Source organism: Vulpes vulpes, chromosome 5, assembly GCF_048418805.1.
Source record: "Vulpes vulpes isolate BD-2025 chromosome 5, VulVul3, whole genome shotgun sequence".
NCBI lineage: Eukaryota > Metazoa > Chordata > Mammalia > Carnivora > Canidae > Vulpes > Vulpes vulpes.
The window spans coordinates 40,144,635-40,170,725 of record NC_132784.1 but is presented as its reverse complement, the minus strand read 5'-3'; the positions used below and the strand labels follow the sequence as shown (position 1 = coordinate 40,170,725).

The following is a 26,091-nucleotide window of genomic DNA, read 5'->3' as shown; positions in this document are numbered from 1 at the left end:
TCTATCAGGTGAACATTGTAACAAGTTAATATTATACATAACTGATCAAAAAGAGCCAAGAAGGCACAAGAATATTTAAGACATCTGATAGCTTCCAATCATGAGAGCAAGATTTAAACTGATAAATATTTTATAATTATTAAAATAAAATAGAGCAGTCAGGCTCACCAATCAGTGGGGAATCTGCTTCTCCTTCTCCCTCTGCTCCTCCCCCACTGTTCATGTATTCTCTCTTTCAAAATAAATAAAATCTTTATAAATAAATAAATGAAAAAAATAAATTAAATTAAAATTAGGGCAACTATAATAAGGACATTTTACACATTTTAAACTGGTTCTTTATAGGTATTCATTTGTTTTTAAATTAAAAAAAATTTTTTTTTCAAGCAGGCTCCATGACATGGGGCTCAAACTCATGATCCTGAGATCCAAACCTGAGCGGAGATCAAGAGTCAGACATTTAACTGACTGAGTCACCTTGGTGCCCCATATCATTCACTTTTATTTTTATAATCTTTTTTAAAGATTTATTTATTTGAGAGAGAGAGAGAGAGCACATGTGGGGGGTGGTCGAGAGAGGGAGAGAAAGAATCCTCAAGCCAACTCCCTACAAAGCACAGAGCCTGATGATCCCAGGACCCCAAGATCACAACCCCCACCGAAATTAAGAACCGACTAAGCCATCCAGGCACCCCTCATTCATTTTTATATACTGTTTCTCACTGGCTGGAAATCTCTCAGAATCTTTTATTTCAATAAAATAATTGTAAATAATATTTGCTAAAGAAGCATTACCATCTGCCCTTCCCACATCTAGTTCTTTGAATAAAGAGTTTTATTTTGAATAAAATACTCAAGGAACAAACGTGGCTTTAAAATACTTAAATATTTTCAATGTTTGGGTAAATTCTATTTATTTTGCTTGGGAAAGCTAAGATGTCATTATGCAAAAGTATCTCCTTGTAGAAAATCCCAGGGTTTCCCTTCTGTCAGAAATAGCCTTTGGGATCTCCTTATATGTAGTTCAGCTCCCCGTCCCCTAACAAACCCCAAGAGTAGAACACTGACATCCTATCATTTTTTTAAAATCAATTTCCAAGGCTTCTTTGAAAAATCTCTATTTCTATGTTGCCACACCTTTTTAAATTCCTGCTTTTCTACTAACCTGTTTCCTCTTTTTGTAGTTACAGTAGACACAATTTGCAAGTGAAATTATTACAGTTAAAAGAAAACTCTGGGATGCCTGGGTGGCTCAGCAGTTAAAGCATCTGCCTTCAGCTCAGGGCGTGATCCTGGAGGCCTGGGATTGAGTCCCACATCGGGCTCCCTGCATGGGGCCTGCTTCTCCCTCTGCCTGTGTCTCTGCCTCTCTCTCTCTCTCTGTGTCTCTCATGAATAAATAAAATCTTTAAAAATAAATAAATAAAAAGAAAATTCATGAATATCAGAATTTTGCATAAAGATGAATTGTAGTTAGAAAAGGATGGTAACAGTACTGGCCTAGATAATTAAGAGAAAGTGATGTAGACCAATCTGCCCAGCAACTAGCCAATGACTTAGGTGGAGTCAGTCAGCAATTTATTAATTTATGATGTTTCTATATTTATGTATAAGTACTTCTATTGAGCTATGTGAAAATTCCTGAGAAACAGCATTTATGTCCATTTTCTTTTTCCATTTATATCCAGGAAAATACAAAATACACAAAAAAAACCTCTTAAGATATTATACCACAAAGGTTGGACTAATTTGTAGTCTTCAAAATAAGGAATGTAACCCCTGATATGAGGGCATTGTAAGATTTTTCAAGAATACATGGTTTTAAAAGCACAAATCGTTTTAGGATCTGTTAGTTTGAAGGAACTGATTTTTGGATGCTAAATATGCAAATAAATACCTTTCCTAAAACTGCGAGGGCAGAACTTTTCTAAGGAAAATAATCAAGGATGTAGGATTTGACTTTTTTGAGAGAGAGAGAGAGAGACAGAGGGAGCAAGTGTGTGCACAGGTGAATGCAAGAGCAGGGAAGAGCAGAAGGACAGGGAGAGAGAATCCCAAATAGGCTTCACGCTCAGTGTGAAGCCAGATGTGGCACTTGATATCATGCCCCTAAGATCATGGCCTGAGCCAAAATCAAGAGTCAGATGCTGAATAACTGAGCCACCCAGGCACTGGGATTTCTGACTTTTAAAGGAAAGTCTGTCACATTTTTTTTTTTTAAAACATGAATGATGATGGTTATCAAATAGTTATGGTAAATATTCTATTGAATATAAAAATAGTATTTTATTTTTAAATGTCAATATTCACACTACCCTCAAAATTACATCTTTTGCAAATGCTTAACTTTATTGTTGGAAAGTTTCAGCTGTCAACATAAAAACATGCATGGAATCAGACATTTCCTGATCCTCATTAGAGAGATGGTGAGTGGGGGGAAAAAAGTTTGAAAGCCACCAGACTAACTCAGGCCAAAGTTTCATTAACCTCTAATATTCTAGTGTCAATACTCCAAGTAAGAAGCTATACACATAAATCCTATATACATAAATCCTGGAATGACATAGAGAGGTGAACCTTTTGTAGAGTGGGTGATATTTGAGCAGGGTTTTATGAATTAAAAGCAGAGAACCTGCAGAACTTGAGAAAAGATAAAGATGCTAGAGCTGAGAGGGAGGGGCCCACAGCTGGCAGGACCACAGGAGAGAGGCAGAGCAGATGTGTGCAGGTGGAAAATGCAAAGGGCCTGGGTTTTTAAGTCCCAAGAAGCTTGAGTTAAATTGAGATTGTACCACATTTTGGCTGAGCTACTTTGAAGATTAAATGAGGGGATGGAAAACTCTTCTTGTATTTTGGAGTAACAGCACAGGTTGGTCATTAAGCCCTTCTCAACGAGGAGCCATTGAACAGCAGCAGTGTGCATAACAGTCAAAGCACCAGCTCTGGGCCCAACAGATTGTGCTGAAACAAAAAGTGCCATTTCCTAGAAGTATGTTCTCAGCCTGGGTGACTAACTCTCTCTGGGCCCAGTTAGCCTTATGTATCAAGTAGAGGTAATTGAGGTGCCCACTTTACAGGGATATTATGAAGATTAAGTGAGTTAATGCATGTAAAAGAGCTTAAAATCATGTTCAAAGCATTAGTTACTTTATTGGTGGTGGTGGTGGTATTGTCATGATTACTCTCTGATTCTGAATGTCAAACAGGGATCAGGAGAATACCAACCACTAATAAGTCTTTGTTGTATTAAGAATCTTAAAAAAACAAACAAACAAACAAACAAACAAACAGGAGGTGGGCAAGGACAGGCAGCTAAATCTATAGGAGGGTTTTAATAATAAGAGCTTAGTATGGCTCCATAATTTTGCGGCATAAGTACAGGATAACAATCCAGGGAAGTTTTCTGCTGTTGTAACTAACAAAGTAACAAATATCTTTTTCCTTTCCTTAAAGGGCCCAAACCCCAAAACACACTGCAATTTGTTCTATAAAGAATACCTGCAATATATTCAGTAGGACTATATTTGGTTCTTACAATGACGCAATTTGTTAGAAATAATTCTACAATATGGTAGGAATATTTTGACCTTACCTAAAGGAGTTCCAACACTGAAGTACCAAAAGACATTTTAAAATATCTTTAACCTGTTATTAAACACCCCAACCACAGAATACAAGGTAGCAGTACCATACAAGCTATTTGAGCTCTAATTGTAACTAATCCATCCCTACTCCTGACTTTTCAAATCTCATTAAGGACATATCGCATAGTTTTATAGAAATTATTTTAGAAATGAGAAGTTTAGGTTAAAATCTTAACCAAAATATGCAAACACAAAGATCAGAAATGTGTTTTTTAAGAAAAGCATTTTCAAGACCATGTTTTAAATTTTAAAAGGAAGCTTGGATAACTACAACCAAAGGGTAATGTGCCAAACAGATTGTACTGCTTTCTGATTTTGTCGGCATCCTATTGAAGTTAAAACTCAGAATATGCATTCTGAGGTTTTGTTAACAAAACATATATACTGAAACTAATAGATCAGCATTAAGAATTTTATAACTTACAAGTATGTCTGGCCAGTGAGTAGTTGGATCCACCACTAGTCAAGCCAAATCCCTCAGGAATTTGACTAGAGCTTCGAGGTCTGGTCAACAATTTAGGAGGTTCAATTTCAGCACCAAATTCAGCTCCTATTACTCCTAGTAAAACAATAGCAGTAGCTTGCTTCCGTCTTTCTTCATAAGATGTGGAAATCTTCTTCATTTGTGGAATACTTGACAAGCAACCTGAAAACAAAATATAAGTTAAAAAATATCAATACACAAAAGACATGTAATAATAAAAAAATTCAAGATTACTCTTTCAGGAAAGAATACCATTCGACAAAGGGTACTGAGATGACTTGTTATCCATCTGCAAAAGAATTAATTTGGGCTTCCACCTTTCACTACACAAAAAATCAACTCAAAATAGATGCACAGTACTAAATATAAGAGCCCAAACAAAATAACTTGCAAAAGAAAACAGCTGTACCGTCATGATCTTCAATAATTAAAAAAAAAAAAAAGATTTTATTTATTTATTCCTGAGAGACACAAGGAGAGGGAGAGGGAGAGGGAGAGGGGGAGGAGGAGGGAGGGGGAGGGGAAGAGGGAGAGGGAGAGGGAGAGAGGGAGAGAGGGGGAGAGGGGGAGAGGGAGAGAGGGGGAGAGGAGGAGAGGGAGAGGCAGAGACACAGGCAGAGGGAGAAGCAGGACCCATCAGGGAGCCCGACTCGATCCCAGGATTCCAGGATCACACCCTGGGCCAAAGGCAGGTTTTAAACCGCTGAGTAACGCAGGGATTCCCAATCTCCAATAATTTCTTAGATATAATACAAAAAGCACAAGTAATTTTTAAAATTTCTTTAACTGGATTTCATCAATATGACAAATTTTTACACTCAAATGACAGAATCAAGAAAGTAAAAAGACAACACACAGACTGAGAGAAAGTACTGTCAATTAAGTATCTCTAAGGGATTGTATCCAGAATATACAACAAACTCCTACATTTTAAAATGGGTAAACAATTTGAATAGATATTTGAAATACGATGATATATGAGTGGCCAATGTGCATATCAAAGATGCTTAACATCACTGGTCATTAGGAAAATGCAAATCAAAACCATGAAGAGATACCATTTCACATCTACTAGAAGGCAATAAAAAGGATTCTAAGAGGTGCTGTCAAGTATGAACAATATGAATGGACTGCAGGTGAAAATGTAAAAAGGTACAACTACTTTAGAAAAGTTTGGCAGTTACTTATTCAGTTTGGCTTTCTATTTCTTCTTGAGTCATTTTTGATAGCTTGCACTTTTAAAGGAATTACTTATTTGATGTGAGATTATCTGTAATGTTCTCTATAATGAAAATATTTCAAATGTATCATTCCTATGAATCCCTTTAACTATTTATGCCTTCTCCAATACTTGTTATGCTTTCCTTGATCAGTTTTGCTAGAAATATATATTTTACTAGATTTTCAAAAAATACTTTGGTGGGGTGCCTGGTGGCTCAGCCTATTGATCATCCAACTCTTATGATGCCTTCAGCTCAGATCATGATCTCAGGGTCATGAGATCAAGCCCCTGTGTTGGGCTCCTCGCTTAACAGGGAGTCTGCATGAGCTTCTCTCTCTCTCTCTCTCTTTCTGCCTACACCCACCCACTCATATGCTCTTTCTTTCTCAAAAAATTTTACAAATATTCCAGTTTTGATCTTAATATTTCATTTCTTTTATTTCACCAATTTCTGTTGTTATTTTTATTATTCCTCCTTCATGTTTTCTCTGTCGGTTCTTTTTTTTTTAAGATTTATTTGACACACAGAGAGAAAGAGAGAGAGCACACACACAAGTGTGGGGTGGGAAGCAGAGGGAGAAGCAGACTCCCTGCTGAGCAGGAAGCCCAAAGTAGGGCTTGATCCCAGGATTCTGAGATCATGACCTGAGCTGAAGGCAGAGGCTTAACCAACTGAGCCATTCAGGAATCCCTCTTGGTTCTTTTTAAAAATCTACTTTTAAGTAAATTCTACACCCAACATGGGGCTTGAATTTACAACCCCGAGATCAAGAGTCACAAGCTCTACCCACTTAGCCAGCCAAGCACCCGTTTTGTTTCCAGGTTCTTAGGATAAACACAATTCACTTATTTTCATAACCTATTATGGTTAATGTTGCCAATCACAGAATCAACATTCATTTTCCTCTCCTTTAATAATACAACTTCAATTTTTACTGAGTAGTGATATGTTTACATCTTCTCAGGGTCCTTTCAAGAAATGGCAAATCTACAGCCTAGATCCTGCCTTTAAGCTTTACTCATGATATATCTTAAGTCCTTTTTAGCTCACAGGAGCCAAAAGCCTGCTTCTGGAAAGCAGCTAAGGGTTTCAGCCCAGATCATTTCTATTTTATTAGTTGTCCACAGAGATATCTATCTTTCTGGAGACTAGTTATGTCTTTTTGATTTTCTGTTTGTATTTCTTATCCATTATCACTATATATTTGGTACAGAAAAATTTTAAAAAGTGAACTTCTGGAGACACCTTCACTGGAGGTCAGCTTTCTACTCTTTTCAGCCATCCATCCAGCTTTTCTGACCCCTTTCAAGTAGTCTGTCTCTATATTAATAAAATCAATATAACAAAGGGCCCTCAGAGCTCAGAATGCCAAATAGGAAATTAACAGCAGGAACCTCTGAATGCTTTTAGATGTTATTTTATTTTGTCTCTTCATTTACTTTTTCAATGTAAACTAACTGGAGGTAAGGCAAGGGAATGACAATATGAGAGGCTATAGGTGGACCAGCCAAATCAAGAGAGACTTTTGCAGGGCAAGCTGAAGACTTTTAACTTTTGGTTAGTGGAAAGGTGTTGAATAATTTCATATAAGGTGGTGATATCATATTTATTCATTGTTAGAAAGATGATAGTGGCAGGCGGGAGGCAGATTATGAGGTAAAATAAGACATGTCCGGTAGAACCAAAAGAAGACTCCTGCAACGATCAGGTTAAAAACAGTAAGTATCAGTAGTGGTAGGAATTCATTAATTCCATCAGTTACTCAGTCTCGATATAAGAACTGAAGATCTGGTGTATTCGTGGCATCATGCTTGCTGTGAAAAGAGATGTGAAAAGCAAGTTCACTGTCCTCTTTGAACTTAAAGGCTACTAAATAAGAATCAGAAATAGGTTACAGAATCAATGAGAACATTATGAACTGAGAGAACAGTATGTTTAAGAACCTAAAAAATGAAGTAATTTGTTGACTTCTATTTCAAGCCTATGAGACAAGAGAAAGACAGAAAATGGGCAAGGGAGGCAGGCAAGGGCCAGACCACAGATGGCATCATAGATCATACTCACATTTTAATTCTTATTCTATAAACAACAAGAAGATACCCAAGGTAGGATTTAAGCCACAGAGTGATGTAATTAGATCTAGGGGTTCAGAGGATATTGTGGAAATCAAAGTGAGAGATTAAGACTAGTTTGGTCTTGGGATGTCAAATAATGCTAAGTGAATAGGAGATGCAGAGAAGTGGGTATCTTTAAGATCCACGGTGAGTCCTGAGTAAGTTGGTGAAAACACTGCAGATTTTAGATGTCATGCCTTAAGTTCTTTTAAAAATCTAAATTTTAAAAAAAATCTAAATTAAGACAATTAACAAAATTAATTAAAACAAAATTAGAACAAAAAGTAAAATATTTAGTAAGAATTTTGGCAAAAGTTAATTAAAACAAGAGTAAAAACAAAGCAAAAGAAATCCTTCCAAGATAGGTAGGTATGGCCTTTCCAGAAGCTTAATAAAAAAACCACCTAGAGCACAAAGTTCTTTAATATAAACTTTAAATTGCATTTATTTAGCCGTGCTGAAAGGCATTCAGAATGGGTGTGAGCAGCAGACCTAGTTGAGCCTAAGAAAAGGAAGTGGCAGATATTACAAAGAATTTAATAGTTGGAAAGGAGTAATTGTGTAAGAAAGTGGCATTAAAGTACTTATAAAAAAACTAAGAAAATTAAGATGGTAACATCAAAGAGTGGTTACTGTTTATCTGGAAAATAAGAAGAGTTTGGTTCATCTGAGTACAAAGAAAGATTTGTTGTTCCTGTTGTAGTTTCTTAGCTTCTGCATGTCACTTTTGCTTAAAAAAGTTCTGAAAATTTGCCATTAGTTTTCACGCACTGTATTAGAAAGACAAAAGCCAAAATGAGTCCAGAGAATACACTGGTCTTTAAAAATATTGTAATTCTTTCATGTAAAACTTTAGTTATTATTCATTACTCTAATTTGTTAAATTTTTTTTGTAGTCTATTTCAAACCACTTGCAGGATATTCCTTCCAGCCTTATAAAATTACTTTATCACTTCCAAGGTCATGATCACTCTTATTTCATGAATTCACATTTCTTATAAAAAAGGCTCAATTAACATTTCAAAAATATTTAAGTAACATTCAGAAATATCTTCTAATCAGATACCACTGATTCTCTCTCTTGATGGTTTTCTTCTAGTTTTTTAAAGGTAAAGAAGCGTTAGTAAGAGTGTTAGTTCGTATGGGCAATGACAGATTCCAAGTGTGCCACTGATCTGTCACAGTTCCAATGACGAAAGTAGGGGAGAAAGCTAAAAGCTTACCCATACTAAGAAGAAACAAAATCAATAACCACTGCCCCTGTGTTTAGGAGGGTGAAAACGAACCCAAATTCTAGAGAAAGGAATATCTAACAGATTGATAATTTGTATCTTAGTACATGTATTTAAAACCAACTTTATTTGAGTACAAGCGCGCGCGCGCGCACACACACACACACACACACACACACACACGGGAGTGAGAGCTCGGCGCAACTGCATCTAGCTTCATGTAGTAGATATTTCACTCTTTCCATAGTAGTCTTGAAACAGGAAGCAAATCGAGTTCCCCTCCCCCCATGTCTCAGCAAGAGCATGCTCCATAACAATAGTTCAAAGGAAAGCTCTATTCTGCAGTTGCACTGATTGTTCTGTCAGCTGACCTCTGCAGAAGGGAATTGCTAACCGCTGCCTTGCTCCTTAGCTGACAAATGAATGATCGCAGCTCCATCTATTTTCACTATGGCTGCCTCTAGCCCAGGTGCTCAGACAGAGAGCCCGGTGTGACATCTTAGATCAAGATGAATTGGCACAAACTCCTGATCCAAGATTGTTTTATACCATTTAATTTAGTTTCTTCCCCTGCTTGGATGAGCACAGCTCTGGTTATGGATTTCTATTCTAATGTACTGAAGCAGGCCCTGAAAGAAGCCAATGAAGCAGCTGCTGGAGCAAGGGACTGCAGGGATACTGATCAATAGGCAAGGCATTGACCCCAGCCGTTCAGCCTGTGCAACGGCCACTGCTTGAAGGGGGAGGGGGCCCCAGAAGCACACATGGGCTGCTTCCAGTAGGAAATTAAACAACAGGGGCATTTGGACAGCTCCGCCTCCACTCTGGTCTCCTACCTTCCCTATGTTCCTTTTGTTTAATTACCTCAATCTTGTCTTAACTCCCACTTCTCAGGAAGGAATTAAGACTTTAGGGAAGTTTAAACAATGTGCTTTAAAACAGCCATTTCTAAATTTTATCCTGAAGCTAATAGAAAGTACCATAACAGGTGCTCTCTGCTAAGTGGCCAAAATATGAAATCTTAATTAGCTGTCAAGCACATCACTTGGTGTAATTTAAAGTTTGGCATGCGCACAGGCTCAGAAGAACACTGTCCAACTGGCTATTAATACTACTGATGGTGAAATTCTCTGGTATGTAATTTTTATCAGTACTCAGATCTGAAAATATGATAGTTCTTTGTTAACAAGGAAAAAAGTAAGAGCAAGAAAAGGATCACCTAAAAAGAGACACTGACTGATTAGTGATTATATAAGGTACAGATGCCCATCCTACTACTATTCCAACAGCAACATATAGCAATTTCTGATTCTTTGATTTTTCAGATTTGGAAACATTTAAAATTATTGGCTTTGCCTGGGTTTGCTCTTAAATAATACAAGACACAGGCAATTAGCTGCAATGTTTTCCTATAAATAAACTGACACAACCAAATGGGAGATTTTGAGATATTAAAAGTAAAATAATTCTGTAAAAGTAGACCTTTCTACAGTTTCATTTGTCTCATGAAAATTTGGTATTTTTTCACAGAGACATGCCTCCATTTAATCATGCTAAAGGGTGACATGGAGATCCATTTTCTTGACAGGACGGTTGATCACCCTATCACAGTAAGAAAATTAATACCTTCGACTAGCCCTGTGTGGAAAACAGAAGCTGGATGCAGTGGTAAAGGACAAAAATGTTCTACATCTTAAGTTGCAAATAGGATACCTGTTCCGTGTAAAAATAGCAGCTTTCTTCATTATTGGGTTTCTTTAAACAAAATACGGGCCTTTGATTTTTATTAAAACAACCATTTAATTCATACAGTGTTCCTCAAAAGTACTTAATTGTCTTTAGATTTAGCATAATTGACTCTAGATTTACACGAGTAGGAGTAAACACTTTACTTACAGCTTAACTAGAACACAGGTAAAATATTTGAGAAGTTTAAGCTATTTAAAGGGCTGTGAGATATTGATTGCCTCATTTAAAAAGCAGTCAGAGAGTGCAACCAAGAGGTCAAGATAAATTTAACAGTTTGAAGCACTTTACTAAATAACTCTAAAGATCATGTTAATTGGCTTTGTGCAGTTCCAGGGTAAAATTAATTTTATCCTAGCTTACAATAAAAGGATTAAAAGACATATTAAGTTCTTCAGTTTTAACTGGAATAGGAATCAATGGATTTGAATTAAGGCTAACGGCGGTTTTATGAGAGATGGACTACGAGCAGATACTTTATATCTGCGATTAGCCATATATTGATGGAGCTCTGTTATTGTATTAGGTATTAAGCCTTAGATAAGAAGATACTACTAATTTACTACTCTGAGAATATAGTGTAAGAACAGTGAGGTTTGACCTGGAAAACCCATTATCAAAAATTTGATTCTTTGTTTAGATAGAGTATCAGAATGCTTTCCATAGACGACTTACATATGTTTGATATTTAAAACTCTAATAAAAATTAATGAAATAATGTGTTTGAATTCAGGCATAATTCACACTTCATGATCATGACTATACTTAAAACTGTATCACAAACACATCACTAGGGTTTTTAAAATCAAAACATTACATTCAGATTGGCTTAGCATACTCATTTTACGCCAGAAATTTCTGCTATATGATACATTCCAAGTGACATTCACAATGATATCAATGTTTTCTAAATTTGGTATAAATTTTAATATACTCCAAAACATCCCTTTGGAATTTCAGTAATATCTATTTATTCATGATAAATGAGAATAAAAATTTAAATACTTTTCTTTACTCTTTCAGTATTTAATCTATTTTAGAATTTTATGTATAGAAAAACTGCTGTTACTATGTACTGCCTCAGAAAGCAAAAAAATTGTATTCAATAAGGTATATATCTTATATATTAATAACAGTGACTTTGTAGGATTCTATATGAATGATCAGAGAAGAATATGTTGCAATATCTTATAGCAGAGAACTAAAGGGCAGCATGTAAAGACTATTTAAAATAGTAAGTTGGATTAAGCTAGATAATAGTCTCTACTATAATTCTTTATAACTTTGTTTTATTTGCCATAAAGCATATTTCCTAATATTAGGTTTTGATTAATTATTAAAAAAATAAATTTAATAAAGTGAACTTTGTTAATATTGGCAATCTTAAGTACACAGAAACTCTTTTTTTTTTTTTAAGATTTTATTTATTTATTCATGAGAGACACACAGAGAGAGAGGCAGAGACACAGGCAGAGGGAAAAGCAGGCTCCGTGCAGAGAGCCCCACGTGGGACTCAATCCAGGGACTCCAGGATCACACCCTGGGCCGAAGGCAACACTAAACCACTGAGCCACCCAGGGATCCCTGGAAACTTTCATAATTAGGACATGATTTACTATTTACAAAGTTTGCATACAGCTAGAATAGTCCGCATATATATATTCAAAGCTCTTATAAATGTCAATAAAACTATAAAAATTTTTAAGACTGGTGAAATATTCTTCCAAATTTTTATTTTTATCTATTTCTCTTTTCTTAGCCCTAAGGATACTTTATGTGGCATTATAAACTGATACTATGAAAAACATTAAGATGACTTTACAATAGTATGATGGTGAAATATGTCCAAAATGGGATCCCTGGGTGGCGCAGCGGTTTGGCGCCTGCCTTTGGCCCAGGGCGCGATCCTGGAGACCCGGGATCGAATCCCACGTCGGGCTGCCGGTGCATGGAGCCTGCTTCTCCCTCTGCCTGTGTCTCTGCCTCTCTCTCTCTCTCTCTGTATGACTATCAAAAATAAATAATTTAAAAAAATTAAAAAAATAAAAAATAATAAAAAAAGAAATATGTCCAAAATATATTTTAATACATTTCTGAACATAAACAGAAGTATCTAAAAGAAATTAGATCTTCAAAAGCAAACTGAGTTCAAATTGTTTTCTAGATGTACTTTAAACAAAATAACTTCAACTGTCTCCTGTTATTGAAATTGACAAATGTGGTTGCCTAATGGAATAGTATTTTTAAGATATGCCTTTTTAATAATCATTATATGGTGCTAACCAAATATGCTTTTACATATGCAAGACATTAAAATTTAAATCTGAGTAAGCTACAACTGTATTTCTGAGATATTAAAATGTGTTATCCAAGTTTTAGAATCATAATGAGAAAAATGACCCTCAGTGGAGTTTCCACAGTGTAAACTGTTTCCACATATATTTGGCCTGAACATTTTCTATACCTACTTGATATTTTTTTTAAGATTATTTATTTATTTATTCATAGAGACACAGAGAGAGAGAGAGGCAGAGACACAGGCAGAGGGAGAAGCAGGCTCCATGCACGGACCCTGACGTGGGACTCGATCCAGGGTCTCCAGGATCATGCCCTAGGCTGCAGGTGGCGCTAAACCGCTGCACCACCAGGGCTGCCCCCTACTTGATATTCTTAAGTATAAGACTGATAAAGTACAATGCCATAAAGATGTCAACTCTTAACCAAATAGGTAACAGTAATCTTCCAAGAAAGTATTAACAATAGGGTGGGAGGAGGAAGTCTTTAAGCAAAAATCTTTTCATATTAATATATTTTAGAAATAATTTTTAAAAGAATTTAAAATGCTATAGTATTCTAACCAAATTTCAGTTATCCATTATATCCCAATTCTTAGTCAAATACTTTAAAGAAGAATCTGTTAAATGGAAACATAAAAAGACATTGATTGGTACAATCTAATGAGTGAAAAAGGACTCAAAGACTTCAGTCTCTTGGTGGTGAATCTGGGTTTCATAAGCTCATAAGGAGAATCTATGGGTCAACACCATTGTAAACGTAATTAAGTTCCTTTTTTTTCCAGCCAAGTGCTTTTATATGAATATTGCATAGTATTTTCATTTGTTGACACAACTTAGAGCACTGCAAATCCTGCAATTTTTATACATAATAAGGAGTATAAATTCCAATGATATGGGGGAAAAAAACTGCAGATTGGTTATATGGCCAACATGTAAATTTCTGCTGCACCATTAAGTAAATAAAACGTGAAAGTTTTCTGAATCTTCCAATCCACCTCTTTGGGAAGAAAGATAAATTGATTAAAAATGACAATCATGAGGCACCTGAACATTTACTTCCAAACTTTCACATTATTACCAATGCAGGTGCATGTACATAGACTACTTTCAGAATTCACCTCTCTTACCAACATAGGTTTCCTCTGGTACTTTAAAAACATTTTAGTTTACTTTTTGACCCATCTGTCAGTGTTTTCCTCATACCTACTGGCGTTAGGGATATGGAAGCTGCTCCCCCAAATCTATGAGGCTTTCCCTGTTTTTGCTGTTGCTGCACTGTGTCCTGCCCCCCTCCCTTGAAAGCTGAAGTAAACAAACAAGCTCTTCATTTGTATGTATGCACGATAGCCCCCTGCTGGAACACAACAGGTTCTGCAAACGCATATCTCCGGTTGCTGCTGATTAAGCCATTTTAAAATAATGTCTCTTGCAAATATATATGTGCATGTGCACTTGACAAAATATATCAAATCCATTATTCACAAAATCAGAGAAATAAACACTCCAAAATGATTTTCCTTTAAAAGGCAACTTAATCAGATACTGCTTGCAGGTTATGTTGATAATTTTGATAAGCAGAAACTTTAAACTTTGAAGGCAACTTGTATTTTCAAGTAATTCTTGTAACAGTTTCTTATTCTTCACACTGACAAGTTCTTTATCCTTTCCCCCCATGATCTGCATTATTTTGTTTCCCCCCCATTCTCTACCTAAACATCTGCGAGTCAATTTGTTTTTACTTTTAGTGCAAATACTCTGAGAGAAAATTGCGATTCAAAAAATTCCAAAGATCATATCCATGCACTCAGAAATCTTGTAGTTAATAATTACCAAAAATAATATTCAAGTTCACTTTACCTTTCAAAGGTGAATCTGAGATAACACGTCAAGTCTTAAAAACTATGAATTGTAACATTAAGACCATTTTAGCTTTTTCATGAAGAAAGAAATATTTCAAAAACAGTGGTTAGTGGCATAAAAAGTCATAGAAATTTGAAAATATGACAAATAATTCTCATAAATTCTCATACAGGTAATGTGCAGAATAAAACACCTGCGGTGAGATTCACTTATAAAAATACTGGAGTAGATATGATGTGTTTCTTTAAGAGATCAAATGGGACACATGAGACTTAACATTTGGGGCACTGTTAGGGTGGATCCATGACAATTTCACACCCGGGCATTATGGACAGTGAGAAACAGACTGTTACATCTGAGGTCACTGTTATTCATAAAATGACAAACCATTTATTAGATTCTTAAACTTAAAAGCTATTTTCACCTAAGTTATTATCTTTAGCAACTTGTTAATACAAAACCAGATCAAAGGGGATCCTTGTTCTACTGAGAAGTAGAACATCAGCTCATTTATAAGAAGTATTTGTAGTATTCGTTTTTCTGAATTATTATACATTTGGTCACAATAATGAAACAATGCCATGTAACCCAAAGTTACCATTTTTAACAGGTTTGTTTGCAGTAAGTTAGAACCTGTATGGTATTTCTTGCTTTTATTTTTCTTAGTAGATTATAATGTTATCTCTGATTTTGAAAAATGATCACCTTATTTCACAGGTTATTTTTTCTTCTGCTTTCTTTCTATAGGGTAAGTTAAGTAAAAATAATGGAGCATGAGAGGCAACAGAATTCCAATATTGTGGAAATTAATGGCCAGGCCTTTGAAGTAGTAATAGATCTGGAAAAAGTTGTAGTGGTTAAGCCCAAAACGTTTTATAGCAAAGATTTTAATAACACAGTTGACAACTAGCAGAAAAACATAAGATTTATCTCTTTTATGCATCCTGTGAGTTATTAAAACTTGATGTAGATTAACATATGGTACAGTTCTTAAAAACTAAAAAAATAATAAAAATTAAGGAAAATTGTTTAAATTTAAAGAAGAAAAAATGAGAAAAGAAATAAGGAGAAATAAATTTACAGGAGAAATAAAAAGGTCATTGACAACTCTGACTTAATTTACTAATCATATTAACAGATGAGCAAGAAAATAAAACTTTGAAAAAGAAAAAGACAAATAAGCAAAGACAAACTGAGCACTTGCGCTAAAAGTCTAAAAGCCAATGACAAAATAAACCACAGCCTCAAACCATTAAAAGTACACTTGTTATTAGCCTAGAACCTATAGAAAAAGTAGTCCATTTATACAGCCTAAGGAATATACACATGTGTAAAAGACATTTTAATTTTAGCTCATTTTCAGAGATTTCTAAATAGCTCCAGAGAGCTTAAAAACATAGAAAGCTTGAATTTATCAGATAGTTAAACAGGATTGCCATTTCTGATCTTGTTACACATTCAGGCTTTTATCATTTTCAAGCTCCATGTAGAGAGAACTATGTGCCTTTGAAATTATTATAGATTAGTTTATTATAGATGATTTTAAAATTTTTACATTTCCTCATTTTATGAAGAGGATAACTAGTCTATCAAATTGACTGCAGTTATTTAGCAAATTTCTTTTTCTCAGACCTTTTTTTCTGGTTATATGACATCTTCTCAGGTATCAAATATATTGATATTAAAATTCCATGTAGTTATTTCATATGATTTCCTATTAACTAGTAAATTCCATTTATAACTTGGATCTGAGTTGCCTAACCTGCATGTATCAAATCGAAACAGTCCTTGAGCCTTGAATTTTTACATAATCCTTCGTGTTTAACCCAAGAAAGCTAAGTACATATGCCTACAGATCCTGAAAATCGGTCATTGATTTGTTACTACTGTGGATTTGGAAAAGCCACTACTCTTGAAATGAACACTAAGAGAAAAATTTCATATTTTAACCTCTTTATGCATGTAGTCAGATACTCTGGTTTGTAAGATGTTATACTATATGAAAAGACTGGTTTTCAAAAAATCTGTTTCTGCTCTAACACATAATCATCTCCTCAAAATTTTTCTCGATTAGCTAGTCATTAGGTTACTCAGGAGCTACAAAGAGATAGTTTTATAGTCTTATCTTATTCATCTTTATTAAGAGTAGGGAGATACTGGGGTGCCTGGGTGGCTAAGTCGGTTAAGTGTCTGCCTTTGAGTCAGGTCATGATCTCAGGGTCCTGGGATCAAGCTTTATATCATGCTTCCTACTCAGCAGGGAGTGCTTCTCGCTCTCCCTCTGCTCACTGCACCACTCATTCTCTCTCGCTCTTTCTCTCTCAAGTAAAATCTTAAAAAAAAAAAGGCTACAGAGATACTTTCACATGTAAAAACCTGGAAATATATGCAAATAAATAAAAGAGGGATACATATATCCAGGATGGCTCTTATTGTACTTAATTGCTCTGAGACTTTTTGGCAGAAGAAAAAAGGAGAATAAAATCAAAAGACAGTAACATTTACTGAGAACTCCTCCCACCACCACTCCCACACCATGAGTACCGCTATCAGGGTCATAACATAGCACAGAAGAGTTGAACACAGGCAGATGAAAACAATCCTAAGCAAGAATAATAATAATAATAATTATTATTATTATTTTAGATTTTATTTATTCATGAGAGACACAGAGAGAGAGAGAGTGACACAGGCAGAGGGAGAAGCAGGCTCCCTGCAGGGATCCTGATGTGGGACTCGATCCAGGGACTCCAGGATCATACATACCCTGAGCCAAAGGCAGGCACTCAACCGCTGAGCCACCCAGGTGACCCCCTATGCAAGAATTTAACATGCTCATCATTTTTCTCAAGACAGTTTCTCTTACTAGCAAAAGAAAAAAACTGAATAATATCTCTAACACTTTATCCTCTGTTTTTGATTTTTACAAAATACTCAATAAGAAACAGCATTTACTCATGTATGAAAAAAAATGTCCAAGGTAAAAGATTCCCCATTTAGAAAACATAAAGCAACAGAAAACCTGAAGCCTATCCTTAAATAATCAAAAGAATGTTAGGCCATACAAATTCCACCTGCTTACTTAGGGTGTTTCACATATCCACTGATACTCTTATTTGTTATAATGACATAGTTATGTGTCTACAACACTTTCTAAATTCTTTCACAAAAAAAGATATACCATTAAAAAGGAAAAGAAAACAAATCAGAAATGTGTAAAACATTTCCTAGGTCCAAGACTAGATAACTATTAGGAAATTTTGGAATTTTAGAGAAAAAGGGTATTACAGAACTCTTTTAACCAAACCAATATTTTTATTTTATAGATAAGGAAGGTCAGGTAGGCTAAGTGTTCAAGGGACAAGGTGAAGGGCACGATGAGAGTGGGCACTCATAGCAACACCATCCCAGATCGATCTCTAGAATCTTCATTGGTCTTTAAGTCAGCATATGTTGCATAGAAACTAGCTACTATTTGACACCAACTCCAAGATGAATCTTTATTAGGTATCTCCAAATCTTGTATAATTAAAAATGTTTCTCAAAGAAGATAACAAACAAAATTTATAATTAAAAAAAGTTTAAGTTTTGGTGTGTACTATCTAATAATATTACATATATTTCCTACTTGGGCAACAAATGTAAAAAACTAGGGGGAGATATTCTATCAAGCATATGAAGTTAACTAGTTTCAAGTGGGTTTTATGTGGAAAAAAAAATACATGAAATAAGCAAACAGACAAAAAAATACAAAGTACTAAGCATAAACATTATTACCATTCAGAGACCAAAACTTAAATAATGTATTATCTAACAGGATAATAAAATCGGCATAATATCCACAGAAACATCAATGATTTACAAAGAAAAACTCTTCAAATACTACAAAGGAAAACACTAATTGAAAATATAACTTTAGGTTTAGTTACCTCTCCATAAGTCTCAGTAAAAGTTAATACCTGCTATAAGCTCCCATGAACAAAAGGTTTTCCAAACTCAGATACCAAACTCCAAATATTGCAAATAAATTCATGATCATTTCCGAAGTTCAGGTTGTAATATCAGAGAATAGCTTAGAGTCACCATAAGGGTTAAGACAATCATTTTCTACTGCATACTAGTGCTATTCTAAGCCGATAGTGTGTTTAAATCCACACCAATGAAATCAATACAGCACTGTTCTATTCAAGGTGAGACCGAATAAACCTGTCTGAAGCTTTGAGAAATAGGCTTTGCAGTATACTTTGAGTGCTAAATGCCTTTCAGTCCAGAGATCTGTCATTAAATAATCATTAGCCATCATTCACTCTTCCTAAAAAGCTTAACATCTAAACTTGTTCAGCATCCACTAAAGCATTAGTATAGACTACCAAGTAAGTACTCATTAGCACTTAGGGATGTTTCAACCACTCTGTTTAACTGGGCACTGTCTTATAAAAAAAAAAAAAAAAACCCAAATGTTAACCTATAATTTGCCACTAGATTAGAGGTCAGTTTATGCAAATGATTAGTAAAAAGGACATTAACATAATGATCGGTCTCTTTTGGATAACATGGCATAACTCACAAAGTTACAATAAACTCTTTCCTGTCTGATCTACCCAAATAAAACCTGATGTCTTTCCTACCATTCAGCATCATATATAATTCAGCATCACATATAAGCCAAATAAAATCAAGTTAATCACAATAGAGAATTCATCAGGAAGTCATCTTGGCTTTGATCCTGAATGTATTTTAAAATAATGCTTCTTCTATCAATGCTATTCATGTTTCACTTTCAATATATAATCATCTCAGCTGCTGAATATCTACTATAATGCACCATGTATTATTTTAGATATCACTAAGTAGAGAGAGAAAATTCAGATACATTTATCTTCTATTACCTGGAAGATTAAGTAAATAATATAGAATAATCCATATTTAGTAATGTTATTGGGTCATATGAATAAATTTGATGGTCAAAGTAATTTTCTCTAAATTTATCAGAAGTTAATCCTTGTAGGCATTACAGTAATCCTCTCAATTTCAAGCTAATACTAATGAAGATGTCATTTCTGAAGACATTAATTCATTCTTCATTTTTAAAAGCTCAAATAAAAATATACGGCCAGATACTTAGGATCTCATCTCCAGTTTTACAACTTATCACTTTCAATTTTAATATAGATTTCAACCTAAATGAGAGTCATGATATTATATGGACATTTTATTTAACTGGATGACCTCTGATATTTTCCCAGAAGTATTTGGATAACTACATACAAAACAAAAATATTCTTTCAGCTATTAGGTACTTTAAAATACACTGAATACAACCTGTTATATTTAGAAACTTTATAGTATTTTAATTGTCATTTTATTTGATCTATAATGTTTTTATTTTTTATTTAATCAATACCCCAACATAAAATTTCAATCCCTAAGATCAAACAAGTATAATATTACTTGAATAGTTAGGTAAATGTAGTATCATACTATATCATACTATATTCTAATTATAAAACATTTCAAGACTCAGAAATTAAAGAAGGTAATATAAAACCAAATCTCACCACAGATGGTCAAATTTTCACTTACATGCTGCACTGAATTGAGACACATTTTCAATATACTAATATAAAATGGGACATTCCTTTTCACTGGTTAAAGTACAACAATAATTATACCAAACAATCAAATAGTTAACTAAAAACAAAGTAAGAGTTTACTAATTTTATAAAGGAGACAGTTTTTTTGGAAAATGTAAGAAAAATAGTAAAACTAAAACTCACTTACTTATATAAAAATATAATTGCAAATAACAAGAAAAACGGGGAATATCCAAAGTTAGCATGAATATCGTGAATGCAAGTTAGTCACACGTTCCTAAGCAAGCCTTGAATTTCAAAAAATTGAAAATAGTGTTTTGTAATAAATAAAAACCCAAAGTTTTGCAATTATCATCATTTGCCAGAAAATGCAGTACTTTTTTTAAAAAAATGCATCATATACAAAATTCACACCACTGTACTTGACTGATCTAGTCCTCCTCGAAACTGGTAAACTCTTTCAGAACCTCAGGTAAATTCTCCTTTTTTCAGCTATAAAACAATGCTGGCAAAGTCAGGAAGGCCTGACAAAATGCTTTCATTCCCTGCAGAATCTGTACCAAGAATTTCTTACTGCTAATCTCTTACTAAGGAATCAATATTTCAACATACCATACTATCTTTCTGAAATTTTAAGTAATAAGTTCTGCTTTATAATCATTACAATTACTTAAAGTAGACTTACTATCTTTATGATTAAATTTAGCCTCTTTTTTTAAAGGTAAAAATAAGAAAAGGAATTTATTTGCTCTTCATAACAATTGTTTTGTATATACTAAACTGCATTATGAAAAATGTTTTCAAATAATTCATGCCTTTAAAGATATGTTAGATTAACTGTTAATACAAAAACGTGATCAATAAAAGCAATTCATTCTTGACTGTCAAATCTCACTGGGTATAGGTAAAACTTCAATAAAACCAGTACTCTTCTGGATTTTGTATTTTGAAGCATGATTACTATTTTATTGTAAAGTATACAGGAGTAACACACTATTTTAAATTATAGTCATTTTGAAACTAAGTTGCAACTTATCCTGATTCTTTATGAATAGACTAGCTTCTTATTGGAAATCAATTGGAAGGCAGGTAAAATTAGATAGTCATGGTTACCAGAATATCAATAAGAGATACAGCAATATTCAATTCTAACTCTGATGCTAAAATAAAAAGATATTAAAATAAAAAAGACAATATTTCTGCAAGACAATATTTAAGATGCAGAATATATTTTAATGCCATTATATTAAACCTGAAACACAATGAAAATAATTATTTTCATTATTTCCAACAAAATTATTGAAATTGGATTTTATTTTACATTTGTCATTTGAATGTCCTAAAAACAAACAAAAACCTATACTAAATTGTAAGGAGATAAAATAGGCAATTTAAGCTTTATCACATTTCAAATATTTATTAACATAGACATTTGGTAAATGAGAATATTTTGCAAAAAAATGTACCAAATTTGCTATGCTGAATTTAAGAGTTGACTGTAGAAAATTAAGAAAAAGTAGGGGAAAAAAAGGAAGCAAAAAATAGAGTGCATCACAAACATTAATACATTGCACACAGATCCAGAAAAGTCAAACTTAAGCATAAGCATTACTTGTGAAATATCTCCAAACCACATTACATGGCAAACTTACATCTTTAAGTTATTAAATAAGTATCAGATCAAATGCCTCACATTAAAAAAAAAAAAGCCTACAGAGTTCCAAGATAAACATAATAATAGATGACAATAGTAAAGTGCTTCTGAAAACTGTTTAAGCTCTGCTTCTAAATTTTTCATTATTGGTTAATGCATATTTACATGCAAACTGTCTTGTACTTTCTATACAACTGCATCTACAAACGCTTTTACAAAGGCGTAACTATGAAAATTATAAAATATACTAATATATTAATAATCCATCTCATTTATTCCTTAAATATCAATTTTTAAAAAAGAAATACAGCTACCTAAAAGATACAATAATCACTGAAATATTTTTGGTATGGAAGTATTGAAAGCATCTGACAGTGTAATTGTTGCTGTAATGTAATAGTTTACATTACACACTTGAGGCTATTAAGCATGCATTCCTTATCCTAATTAAATGCTCAAAATGGCTAGATTTAATTTTCATAAGAGAGACAAATCAATATCATACTTGTCTTTCTTAAAATATTTTTCAAAATGCCTAAACCTACATACCCTGCTCTTTCCTAAAATGACAAATACAGAAAATCAGTAGCTTCTTGAAATATGCTACAAACAGTCCTGTTCAGAAATGAAAGGCCAATACTATATTAAAGGAAAAAAAATGAAACCACAAATAAGTAACAGAATTACAGCAAGCCCCACTGTATTGTAGAAGCTCAATACTGGACTGCTCTGCTGCTGGAGGAACTCCAGAGAGAGTTAACCTGGTGTGATAAAAGACTTGACAAAGCAATTCTGACTGTGTAGCAATGCTAAGTTGTGGACTAATACAAGAACAGGGGGCCCAATCGCTGTCTTTCACCACGCGCAATTTACACATGGCTTTATCAATAGCCCTAGTGCTGAATACAGAACACACTCTATTTGGCTTTCAGTCAATTAAGCTTTAAGCTGTCAGCAAACAAGACTTTTAAGTTAATTTTGAATCACCACGAATCAAGTTGAAGGTTGTGAAAGGGCGGCACACATGCCGGCATGAAAAAAGGCAGTTTAATTGCCTCTGAATAGCTATTATATGCTGCAATTGGCCTATTGAATCTTAGATGATCTATTTATTTATCAAAGTGCAACCATCAAAGATTAGTGAAAGAGTGAATAATAAAAAAGTGTATATTCCCTATTTTGCATAAGCAATTCATGTGTTTGCAAAGGTATAAAGAATTCAAATTTGAAACATATTTTATTTTCTAATGTAAAAAGTTCATGAAATAGAAAATTACTAACTCTAAGTAGGCAGCATCAAAATAGAGCAAGTATATTTCTAGGAAAATAAAGATAAACTTTTCTAAAAAAAATATGCTGTTACCATAAAATATTTTCATTTATTATTTGAAATGAAAGTGATAATTTAGAATGCAAATATTCCTTTATAAATTCATCAAATACAGAAAGCCAGAAAAACAATTATAAAACTGAATTGCATCAGAAATTTTAAAACATCTTAATTTAGAATTCTTTAGATTAATTGCATTATCAATTGTATGAAGGGAAAGAACACCATACATCATTTTAATAAAGATTTTAATTAGAATTAGGAGTTTCTCAAAATGATATAATCAAATTAAGAGGATTATTATATTCCTAATACTGCATAACCTCTATTTTTAAGAAAGACTGTGGTTGAACACAATCCTAATCAGTTTTTTCCTGAAATTACTTTTTTTCAATTGCATGTACTCTGTTTATTATTATAGGGTTACTCATGAGTGCTGGATGCATATATTGATTTTTTTATTAGAAGAGAGCACTGAAGCATTAGGTCGAGGGGGGAAATGCTCAGATTTTATAAACAGATGTAAACATAGATCAAATTTAGGGATAGTAAAACTGAACCATTTTGTTTTGGCCAGAATGACCTATGACTCTTTTTACATGTTAGTCTTTCAATAGTAAATGTACTGAACTATGCATCCATGGTTGATTTACATAGAGGAATCATATGGAGATTAGTGGTTATAAAGTATTAATGGTTTATAAGAATTTGGATAGAATACAAGCTAATTTTAGTATTCCCTCAAGGACAGTCACATATTCTTGGAAGCCTGGACCCATCACTCTGTATTTCCAGTCAGCAAGGGCAATGGGCTTGGGGAGGAGTCCTGACTAACCATCATTCCAGGAATTACCACATAGTCAAGGGGCTGAAATTCAATGCAAGTATGGAAACTCTTTCTCTTTCTCTCTTCATTCCATTATTATAAATTACATTTTTGCCTTTATAATCACAAAATACCTTATAATCATTTACTAGTTACTCCTAACAAAAATCAATGCAACTAACACCATGAAGACATTAATGTAGAGAATGTCTCTATGACTTTTATGAGCAACAGGAGAAGGAAAAAGATTAAGTGGAAGAACCAGACTTCCCAACATAAAACAAAGTAGAAGCTACGTGAAGAAGGGATATTCTTTTTCTTCATTACTGAGCATTGTAAAAGACTTCTTTGTGTTCAATGGTCCCGAATGCTCACTGCACATCTCCTACCATATCTGTGGGTTTTATATATTGATGTAAAATACACAGTGTTCCAACACTTTCATATTACTCCTGCAAACATGCACGGCTTCCCAGTGAGAGGGCAACATAACAGAGAACAAGACAGCCAGCGTTCTCTCTGTTTTGCCGCAGCTTACATTCAGGGAAGGAAGGCAAACACACGGACAGGTGACTACAAATTGCAAAGTGTGATAATGTAAGAGACAAACAAGAGACCGAGCTAGGAAGTCAGGCAGACAACAATCAACCTTAGACAGAGGGCTCAGAGATAAGGAAGCCGAGGCGACGAGCTGGAATAAGCTGCCCGGGTCTCACTAGTAAGCGATGGAGCCAGGATGCAAACTGGTGTTTTTAACCCTACCTTAAAGAAACAATAAAAGCTAGGTATCAGATCCCCTTTCTTCAGAGACCTCCACACTTAATAGGGAAACAAAGATAAACTAACAAAAAAACGCAAGCAGAAGGAAGAAAACAATACTTGTCATTAAGCAAGGGCAATCGCAATATGAAGTTATGGACCTTCAGAGGAAGTTGACCTCTGCTAGAAGGACAGTATGCCTCCCAGAGGAGGTGCCATTCAAAACAGGTACCCAAATCCATTTGGATTTGCTAAGAAGAAACGGGCGGCACAGTAAAAGAATAAGAAACTATAACAGAAGTAGGCCTGGCCCTACCACTGCTCCATCTCACCCCCTCTTGCTAATGACCTCCCACTTATTCCCCTTTATTTATTCTGCTCTATTTTCTCCATATTACCTACTATCTTCTAGTATACTATAAAATATACTCATTTCTTATGTTTATTGCACCTGCCCTCTGCAGCCCCCACTCCCTGTTAAAATGTAAGCTGCCTGCAGACAGGAATTGAGATTTCGGTCATTTTATTTATGGATGTTACTCAAGGGCCTAGCACAATGCCCAGCATATAGGTGCTTAAAAAATATTTGTTGAATTAACAAAGAACACAAGCAGAACAGTTCTAGTCACACATGGGAAACAGGAACCAGTTTGCTTTTGGCCCAAGATCATAAAAGTAGTAAGTGGGACCTAAGCTTAAAATGTTAAATAGTTTTAGAATAGAGGCTATGAATCTAGGCTAAGACAATTAAGTTATATCCTAAAAGCAATGAAAAGCCAGTGAAAATTTTCACATGGTGATTATTAGGAAGATCTACTGACAAATGCACATTTAAGAGATCTGAGGTATGAGAGACAATAGACAGTAAAGGCTACAAAGTAGGATAGTGGCAGTGAAAATGTAAAAGAAAAGATACTAATTAATGCAGCAATAGATAAAAACTTTATATTGTATCTCTGTGTTTAACAGAGTTAAGAGGCACAAGCGGGGAGAGAGTCAAACAATTTCAAGGTTTCAAATCTGATTGAATGGCGTCATTAATAAAAATATGCTCAGTTTAAACACAATGAAGTTTAAAATATCTTATGGGTATTTAGGGAAGCACCCAAAAATAACAGCCTAGATGGAACTCAGCAAAGATGAGTTGTGGAGAGAGAACACTGCACACCACTCCTGGGCAGGTGGTAAGAAATGTGGTGAGACGAATGGAGCTTACTGGAAATAAGGACAGAGATGTGGACTGAGCAGAGAGAACTCTGGGAAAAACCTAATTACTATTACACTTTAGAAGACAGAAAAGGAGCATAGAGAATGTGGGAGAGGAAGAT

At 34.3% G+C, this 26,091-nt stretch overlaps 1 protein-coding gene across 10 annotated transcripts in view; it reads right to left on the bottom strand.

Moving 5' to 3' along the window:
- The window catches only part of WDR7 (WD repeat domain 7), a 350,640-nt gene that overhangs the window by 140,900 nt on the left and 183,649 nt on the right, over window positions 1-26,091 (bottom strand). For all 10 annotated transcript variants that reach the window (XM_025997662.2, XM_072757950.1, XM_025997661.2 and 7 more), the window contains one exon: window positions 4,069-4,290. In XM_025997662.2, the coding sequence (XP_025853447.2) occupies window positions 4,069-4,290 (222 nt within the window). The remainder of the gene's footprint in view (window positions 1-4,068; window positions 4,291-26,091) is intronic.